Consider the following 9,980-nt stretch of genomic DNA (forward strand, 5'->3'; position numbering starts at 1 on the left):
GTGAGTGTGTGTGTGTGTGTGTGTGTGTGTGTGTGTGTGTGCAGGTGGAGGTGATAAAGAAGGCCTACCATCAGGAGAGTGAGTGCGAGGACGTGGAGGTGGAGGTGTCTCCTCGGGAAGTGGGACACAACATCTACATCCTGGCTCAGCAGGTGACCCAGCCTGGCGGTTCTGGTCTCCTGAGACCGGATCAGAGATGGTTCTGTTCCACAGGAACTGAATCTTGTTTGTTTTGCAGCTGGCGAGACACAACAAAGTCCTCCAGAACCTCCTGAAGCCTCTCAAGAAGAACCAGGAAGGAGACGAGGGCATCTCCTCCATGGTAATCTCCACCTTGAGATCCAGGTTCTGGTTCTGGTTCTACAATTGTCCAACAACGCCATCACTGTTGTGTTTGTGTGTCTGCAGCTGAACCTGAACAACCGCCCTCTGTCCCAGATGTTGAAGTCCTCGGTTCCAGCTGAGGTGGTGGAGCAGGACCCTCTGGAGTACTACAGCCAGCTCACGGCCCAGATCGAGGTTCTGTAACACCACCGACCCGTCTCTGTTCAGAACCGTCCTTTACACCAGCAGAGTTTCAGTATCGGACCATAAAAACATTTACAGAGTTTAAAGAAGGAAACGTTCTGCCGCTAGGCTAAACAGGAAGTGAAGGTTCCTTCTGTTAAATGTCTTAACTTATATTAGACTGGTTTAAACTAGTGTAAACCAGTTTAAAACAGTGTAAACCAGTCTACACCAGTTTAAACCAGTGTAAACCAGTCTACACCAGTTTAAAATAGTGTAAACTAGGGTAAGCCATTGTAAACCAGTGTAAACCAGTTTAAAACACTGTAAACCAGTTTAAACCAGTGTAAACTAGGGTAAGCCATTGTAAACCAGTGTAAACCAGTTTAAAACAGTGTAAAACAGTTTAAACCGGTGTAAAAAATAGTATAAACCAGTTTAAACCAGTGTAAACCAGTCTACACCAGTTTAAAATAGTGTAAACTAGGGTAAGCCATTGTAAACCAGTGTAAACCAGTTTAAAACACTGTAAACCAGTTTAAACCAGTGTAAACTAGGGTAAGCCATTGTAAACCAGTGTAAACCAGTTTAAAACAGTGTAAAACAGTTTAAACCGGTGTAAAAAATAGTATAAACCAGTTTAAACCAGTGTAAACCAGTCTACACCAGTTTAAAATAGTGTAAACCAGTTTAAACTAGTGTAAAATAGTGTTAAATCGTTTAAACCCCTTGGAAAATAGTGTAAACTAGAGTAAGCCAGTTTATACCAGTGTAAACTAGTGTAAACCAGTTTAAACCAGTGTAAAAATAGTGTAAACTAGTTTAAACCAGTGGAAAAATAGTGTAAACTAGTTTAAACCAGTGGAAAAATAATGTAAACCAGTTTAAACCAGTGGAAAAATAATGTAAACCAGTTTAAACCAGTGGAAAAATAATGTAAACCAGTTTAAACCAGTGGAAAAATAGTGTAAACTAGTTTAAACCAGTGGAAAAATAATGTAAACCAGTTTAAACCAGTGTAAAAATAGTGTAAACTAGATTAAGCCAGTTTATACCAGTGTAAACTAGTTTAAAACAGTGTAAACCAGTGTAAACAAGTGTAAGCCACTTTAAATTGGTTTAAATCTGTGTAATCCAGTTAAAATTACTTTAAATCAGTTTAAACCAGTTTAGACCAATTTAAATCCCTTTAAAACAGTATAAACCAGTGTAAGCTAGTGTAAACCAGTTTAAACTGGTTTAAATCAGTATAACCCAGTGTAAATCAGTTTGAATCACTTTCAACCAGTGTAAGCCAGTGTAAATTAGTGTAAGTAAGGATGGTAAAGACCGAACAGATTGTGCAAACTATCGTCCAGTCAGTATATTAAATATTGATTATAAACTGTTCACAAGCATCTTATCTAAAAGATTAGAAATCATTTTACCAGGACTAATCCACAAAGACCAGTCAGGATTTATAAAACAAAGACAGGCCCAGGATGATACCAGGAGGATACTCCATGTTGTGAACCAAGCCACAAGAGAAAAACTGGAATTACATTTAGTCAGCCTAGATGCTGAAAAAGCATTTGACTGTGTAAGATGGTCTCTCCTGTTCAAAGTTTTAGCAAAATTTGGCTTTCAGACCAACATGATTGAAATGATTGCAGCACTTTATGACAGATCTACAGCCAGAATTAAAATCAACGGTGARCTTACTAAACCATTTCAATTGAAAAGAGGTACAAGACAGGTGTGCTGTTTGTCACCACTCCTGTTTGTGTATTCATAGAAGCCCTAAGTCAGATGAAACGAGACAATGCAGTCATTAAAGGTGTCATAACTCCCTCAGGGGAACAGAAGTTGGCTCTGTTTGCAGATGATTTACTCACAATATTAACCCAGCCCACACAAACACTACCAAAATTAATGGAAATGTTGAGGCAATTCGGTGCACTTTCAGGCTATAAAATCAATATAAAAAACCCAGGTTTTATCAATTAACTACAATCCCCCAGCACAGATCAGGACAGTCTACAAATGGATTTGGGATGTAGAATACATTAAATATCTTGGAATTAACATACCAAAGAATTTAGTAAAATTATTTGACCACAATTACTGTCCTCTTAACACGAGAATAACAGCAGACATACAGAGATGGAGTGTCATACCTTTTTTATCCCTTAGTTCCAGAATTATGTCCATTAAAATCAACATTCTCACATGTTTATTATAGTTTTTCCAACGTCTTCCAGTAGAAGTACCTCAGAAATATTTTTCAGATTGGGATAGATTAATATGTAGGTTTTTATGGCAAGGGAAAAAACCCAGATTTAGGTACAAAACTCTGCAGCTAAGTAAGGAAAAGGGAGGAATGGGCCTCCCCTGCATTCYGGATTATTACCTAGCAGCTCAGCTTAGACCACTAGCAMGCCTATGTTCACCAAGCTATTCAGCAGGATGGAKAGATATGGAAGGCATAAGTATAAAAGACATTCCAATAAAAGCCATACTTTCAGATAAAAAATTACAATCACAACTGACCATCTCAGATRACCCAATGCTAGATGTACTACAAAAGTCATGGCAAGATGCAATTAGGATATGCAAATTAGGTGAGGCTACAAAAATTATGAGATGCTGTGCTTTTGACTCAGATTTTGTACCCAATAAAAATGATGCAGGTTTTTAAAAAATGGTTTCAAACTGAGCCACCATCCATTGATGATTGGATTGACACAGTACATGATATATTCTTAAWGGAAAAACTGTCCTACTCACTCAAAGTGCAAATAGATAAATTTTATTCAATCTGGAGTAAATGGACTGCATATGTGAAACCCATCAGATCTGACTTTTATTGTTGATATTGTTCAAAAGAAAATAGAAATTATGTACAAAATACATGTTTCTCACTGTTCAAGTACTTTTCCAATAAAAATAAAATAAAATAAACGTGTAAAAAAAAACAGTGTAAACCAGTATAAATCAATGTAAACCAGTACTGACCAATTTAAATCTCTTTAAAACAGTGTAAACCAGTACAAACCAGTGTAAACTAGTATAAACCAGTGTAAGCCTGTTGAAATCACTTTAAACCAGTGTAATAAACCAGTTTAAACTAGTATAAACCGGTGTAAACCAGTGTAAACCAGTGTAAACTAGTGTAAACCATTTAAATCACTTTAAACCAGTGTAAACCAGTTTAAACTAGTATAAACCAGTGTAAACCTGTTTAAATCACTTTAAACCAGTGTAAGCCAGTGTAAACCAGTTTAAACTAGTATAAACCGGTGTAAACCAGTCCAGCCTTGTTTCATCCTGTCTTGTAACACTCTGATCACTGCTCTCAGATCGTGCGTGAGGACCGCAGCATGGAGCAGATCGTYTTCCCGGTCCATCCCATCTGTGAGTTTCTGACCGAGGAGTCGAAGTTCAGGGTCTTCAACACCACGGAGCAGGACGAGCAGGGGTCAAAGGTCACGCACTTCTTCGATCAGACCTCCTTCCTTCATGGAGAGATGGAGTGGCAGAAGAAGCTGAGGAGTGAGGAACAGGAGGCAGCTTGTCACGGTTCTGCTCTGCCCTGAGGTTCTGCTGGGTTTTGAAACCCGTCATGTTCTGTTTTTTTAGGTATGCCGGTTCTGTACTGGTTCTCCAGACGGATGAGTCTGTGGGGAACCATCTCCTTCAAGCTCGCCCTCTTCATCAACCTCATCATCGCCTTCTTCTACCCCTACAACTCGGGTCAAGGTACTGAAAGGAGACCGGTTCTGTTGAGGATTTCATCCTGAGCACAGAAAGTTCCCTGTCCTCAGATGTTCTGGACCACCTTCTGATCAATTAGATCAATATTCTTTAGCAACGTTATAGTTATGTGTGTTAGCATTAGCATGTGGCTAACTGTCACTGATTTCCTCGTCTCATCCTGACCCTGTGTTAGCGTTAGCATGTGGCTAACTGTCACTGATTTCCTCATCTCATCCTGACCCTGTGTTAGCATTAGCATGTGGCTAACTGTCACTGATTTCCTCATCTCATCCTGACCCTGTGTTAGCATTAGCATGTGGCTAACTGTCACTGATTTCCTCGTCACATCCTTACCCTGTGTTAGCGTTAGCATGTGGCTAACTGTCACTGATGTCCTCGTCTCATCCTGACCCTGTGTTAGCATTAGCATGTGGCTAACTATCACTGATTTCTTTGTCTCAGCCTGACCCTGTGTTAGCATTAGCATATGGCTAACTGTCACTGATTTCCTCGTCTCATCCTGACCCTGTGTTAGCATTAGCATATGGCTGTCACTGATGTCCTCGTCTCATCCTGACCCTGTGTTAGCATTAGCATATGGCTAACTGTCACTGATTTCCTCGTCTCATCCTGACCCTGTGTTAGCGTTAGCATGTGGCTGTCACTGATGTCCTCGTCTCATCCTGACCCTATCCTCCTCTGCAGGAGCCATCGATGACTCCATGCTGTTGATGATTTTCTGGATCCTGACCGGACTCTCGGTTCTGGGTCTGTTCTCGCAGCAGTATGGCCTGCAGCCGCTGACCATCGCTCTGATCATCAGGTCCATCTACCACCTGGGCATCGGCAACACGCTCATCCTGCTGGGCTCGTTGAACGTAAGAAACCTCAGGAGGGTTCTGTTGAGAGGTCTGGATCTTTCCCAGCCGGTGGTCCTGGTTGTGTGGTGTTGATCTGGATCCAGTCTGTGGTTCATCTGATGGAGGGTGTTTGTGTCTGCAGCTGATCAATAAGGTGGTGTTTGTGGTGAGCTTTGTGGGGAACAATGGGACCTTCATCATGGGCTACAAGGCCATGGTGATGGACGTGGAGTTCCTGTACCACCTGGCCTACGTTCTCACCTCCACGCTGGGACTCTTCGTCCACGAGCTCTTCTACAGCATCCTGGTACCACCTGCAGAGGTCCTTCGTGTTCACAGGGTTCTGGTCCGAGGAGAACCTCTGACGTCTTTGTTGTTCCTGCAGCTCTTCGACCTGATCTACAGAGAGGAGACTCTGTTCAACGTGATAAAGAGCGTGACTCGTAACGGGCGCTCCATCCTGCTGACGGCGCTGCTCGCCCTCATCCTCGTCTACCTCTTCTCCATCGTGGGCTTCCTGTTTCTGAAAGAGGACTTCATCATGGAGGTGGATCCCCTGGTGCASATCCCTGCAGGTCAGTTCTTCACCTGTGGGCAGAAACGTCTTGTTTTCCAGAGTCTGATGATGATGATGACGATGATCTGTGTTTGCAGCTCCTGAGCAGAGCGAGGCCTCTCAGGACTTCCTGAAGTCCTGCTCCTCAGACGGCGTTAACTGCACCTCAGAGATAGACTTCAAAACCATCACTGAGGAGGAAGGTAGGAGCTGCAGAGRGTAGCAAGGTCTGAGGGCCAAAATTAAGACTATTGTTCCAGCAGAGGTTCTACATCCTTGTAGCAGGAGGCTATATCTGTTCCAAACTAGCTACTGATCTGATTAATGATAGGTCGACACCGCTAACAGAGCAGCTTCCCCGCTAACTGAGAGGCTGGAGCTTGAGAAGGAAACTATTCATTTGTGTTAACGTCAGAGAGGCTAGCGACTAGCATGGAGAAGCCTGCATTAGCATTGGAGAGGTTAGCGACAAGCATGAATAAGCCTGCATTAGCATTGGAGAGGCTAGCATGAATAAGCCTGCATTAGCATTGGAGAGGCTAGCATGGACAAGCCTGCATTAGCATTGGAGAGGCTAGCAACTAGCATGGATAATCCCACATTAGCATTGGAGAGGCTAGCATGAATAAGCCTGCATTAGCATTGGAGAGGCTAGCATGGACAAGCCTGCATTAGCATTGGAGAGGCTAGCAACTAGCATGGAAAAGCCCACGTTAGCATTGGAGAGTCTAGCAACTAGCATGGATAATCTCACATTAGCACTGGAGAGGCTAGCATGGACAAACCTGCATTAGCATTGGAGAGGCTAGCATGGATAAGCCTGCATTAGCATTGGAGAGGCTAGCAACTAGCATGGATAATCCCAAATTAGCATTGGAGAGGCTAGCAACTAGCATGGATAATCCCACATTAGCATTGGAGAGGCTAGCATGGATAAGCCTGCATTAGCATTAGAGAGGCTAGCAACTAGCATGGATAATCCCACATTAGCATTGGAGAGGCTAGTAACTAGCATGGATAAGCCTGCATTAGCATTGGAGAGGCTAGTAACTAGCATGGATAAGCCTGCATTAGCATTGGAGAGGCTAATAACTAGCATGGATAAGCTGGCGTTAGCATCAGACAGGTTTGTGATTAGTGACCTGTCATTAATCAGATCAACAGCTGGTTAGGAACAGATACTATAGCCTCCTGTCCAGTCTTTATTTTGGCCCTCATGCTGCACCGTAGCAGAGAGGTAAACAGGATGAACCTTCATGTGAAGAACATCTCCAACAATGTAAAGTCAGGGTTTTATTTCAGACGAGCCAAACGTGGAGCGAGCATGTGACACCCTGCTCATGTGCATCGTCACGGTGATGAACCACGGACTGAGGAACGGAGGCGGAGTCGGAGACGTTCTCCGGAAACCGTCTAAGAACGTAAGATGAACGAGCTGTGAACTCCCGGAGCTGAACAGTCCTAAAGCTGGCTGATAAAAACTGGACCTGTGTGCAGGAGCCGCTGTTTCCCGCCCGGGTGGTCTACGACCTGCTCTTCTACTTCGTCGTCATCATCATCGTCCTCAACCTGATCTTCGGCGTCATCATCGACACGTTCGCCGACCTGAGGAGCGAGAAGCAGAAGAAGGAGGAGGTCCTGAAGACCACGTGTTTCATCTGCTGTGAGTAGAACTCGCCTCACCACGGACCGGGACCTGGACCTGGTCCTGGTCTCTGTTCTCAGAACCCGTCGGGTCGTGGGCTCTCTGCAGGTCTGGAGCGAGATAAGTTCGACAACAAGACGGTGTCYTTCGAGGAGCACATCAAACTGGAGCACAACATCTGGAACTACCTGTACTTCATCGTCCTGGTCCGCGAGAAGAACAAGACGGACTACACGGGACCGGAGAGCTACGTGGCCCACATGATCAAGGTAGGAAACCCTCCAGACTTTCAAGGCGACGCGAGTCCAAATGTCCCAACGGTTGTGTTCTGGCCCAGAACAACAACCTGGACTGGTTCCCGAGGATGCAGGCCATGTCTCTGGTMGTGAGCGACGGGGACGGGGAGCAGAACGAGATGAGGATGCTGCAGGACAAACTGTCCAGCACCATGAACGTGGTGACCACTCTGACCGCGCAGCTCAACGAGCTCAAAGAGCAGGTAAAACCCAACAGAACCGGGCCTGGGCTCGCAGCCTCGTCACCAGACAGGACATGGTACCATGTAGGGGTGTAACCAGATCTCCTACGAAATCTCGCGACATTAAACTCCCTCGATATCTCTGGTTGAGGTAACTGTTGTCTCACTGACAGTGTTGCCAACGTAGAGACTTTGTCACCAGATCTGTTGACTGTTTAGAGCCCTCTGGTGACAAATCTAACAACMTCTCCTGGTGGTTTTTAAAGCTTTGTGTTCAGGTTGTGGAAAGTTCTGCGTGAATCTCATGTTTTTATCTGATGTTGGACGGCCGAAGTTAAAGCACGGTTCTAAGAACGGGCCCAATCATAAAAACAACCCTGAGTGAACCCCTCAAAAGTTATTTAAGGCCCAATCTTTAAAAAAATCACTTTTTCAACAGTCCTTTATGAGTACCCTAACTTGAGCAGAATAGTTGTTAGGGCTGTGGGCGGGGCTAGTGTCTGTCATGGCAGCCTCGTTTCCAGAAACTTGTGGATACTGTAAGTGTATTTAATTTAATTAAAATGTAAATAAAATACAAATTAAACCAAGATTTAGAGTAATTGTCATTTTGATCCATACACTGGTAATGTCTGACTGGGCCTCGTGTCACTTTATGTTCAACAAACTGGGCCTCAAGGTCAAACAGGTCAAACCCCTGACCTGAGGAGGTACAAGAAATCAGAAAAAGGAAGAGTTAGTTTGTAATAAAACCTGTTAAAACACAGAATAAAAGCCTTTTTGCAGKATAAAATTTATCTTTGACGTTTTCTTAAAACTAATATTAAAATTTCGTCTTGTCTCGAGAGTTTTATGTATCGTTACACCCCTGTTACCATGGTAACACAGCTGTAACCTTTAACTCTTTGCACCTGTAAAGTGAAAACAGTTATAAATTTTAAAGATTAGTTGTTATAAGACTGTTAGTCAGAKTGACGAGTCACCTACAACAGGTYAGATGTTTACTGTTCATAATGTGTCCTCCAAACATTATGGTGTTAAATGAGTCTAACCTGAAGTCGTGATAATCTGATAATCTGATAATCTCTGTGTTCAGATGACGGAGCAGAGGAAGAGGAGGCAGAGGATGGGCTTCGTCGACGTCCAGGCCGGGGCGAGTGGGGCGGGGCCTCCCACCGCCGCCGGAGGAAACCCTCAGGTGTACAAAACCTAGAACCAGAACAAAGAGCTGGACTGAGGGACAGAACCAGAACAAAGAGCTGGACTGAGGGACAGAACCAGAACACGTTTGTTTTCCACGTTAGGACGTCAGTTTCACACGTTGTTGCACCAGAACTGATTGAATCTAAGAAACAAACAACGATTTGACTTCTTTTAAASCTGTAAATAGATCTGACCTGAGAACCAGCTGCTTTAACCTGAGCAGGTTGAACTTTTATGTTTTAAATTATTTGTTTGTTTGTAGGGGCGGAGCTTGTGTTTGTTTGTTTACACTGTAAACTGTTTGTTTACTGAAGGGTTCTTCTTCTTGACAATAAAATGTTTGCTGCTGCTTGAGGCTTTTCCTTCACACTTCAGCTCACAACTTAGAAAGAAATGATTCCTCCAGAGGATTCTTGTACATTTAATTTATTTTTCTCTTTTTTTTCTTTTTTTAAAATATCTAATTTAACACTATTTATTCTTTAGGGGCCAGAGGTTCCAGAACATGGTCTACCGTCGGGAACAAGTCCTCAGCACTGTTCCATCTCCCTCTTATTTAATATTATTATTTATTATTTTTGGCCTCGGTGGAGTCAGCATCGAGCGAACCCCGGTAGTCAATTTTGTACATTTAATTTAATTTAATTTAATTTAATTTAATTTAATCAGGTTTCTGTAGAAAAACCTGAGAACTGTAGAACCGTTGATGGTTTGAGCCCCTTGTTGATCGGACCACTCCTCTGTAGATCAAAGGGTTATGGAGCTGTGGTTCCAAGTTGTGGTCGGGGGTCCCACTGTGGGTCACAGAACATCAAGCTGGAGGTCCTGAGATGAAACTCTTTCATGTTTAAGATTCCTCCAAAGATAAAAATCTTTTTCTCATTACGTCTTTTTTTACTTGTTCACCGAAATTATGAGTGGGGGTCTTAATGTTTTCATACTGTTTGTTTGTTTGTTTGGTTGGGTTTTTTTTTTTTTGTTTGTTTGTTTGTTTGG

General features: G+C 43.2%; 1 protein-coding gene across 1 annotated transcript in view; it reads left to right on the plus strand.

Annotated features, from left to right (window-relative positions):
* The window catches only part of LOC106527884 (inositol 1,4,5-trisphosphate receptor type 3-like), a gene marked incomplete in the record, with an annotated part of 53,790 nt that extends 44,656 nt beyond the window's left edge, over positions 1-9,134 (plus strand). Inside the window, 14 exon segments of the mRNA XM_014022895.1 lie at positions 45-152; positions 239-322; positions 409-519; positions 3,846-4,038; positions 4,126-4,245; positions 4,948-5,120; positions 5,245-5,409; positions 5,488-5,677; positions 5,757-5,861; positions 6,961-7,079; positions 7,156-7,321; positions 7,412-7,572; positions 7,641-7,802; positions 8,878-9,134. Coding sequence (XP_013878349.1) covers positions 45-152; positions 239-322; positions 409-519; positions 3,846-4,038; positions 4,126-4,245; positions 4,948-5,120; positions 5,245-5,409; positions 5,488-5,677; positions 5,757-5,861; positions 6,961-7,079; positions 7,156-7,321; positions 7,412-7,572; positions 7,641-7,802; positions 8,878-8,994 — 1,974 coding nt within the window.
* Between the last annotated feature and the right edge of the window lie 846 nt (positions 9,135-9,980).

This window comes from Austrofundulus limnaeus, unplaced genomic scaffold (assembly GCF_001266775.1).
Source record: "Austrofundulus limnaeus strain Quisiro unplaced genomic scaffold, Austrofundulus_limnaeus-1.0 Scaffold347, whole genome shotgun sequence".
Lineage (NCBI taxonomy): Eukaryota > Metazoa > Chordata > Actinopteri > Cyprinodontiformes > Rivulidae > Austrofundulus > Austrofundulus limnaeus.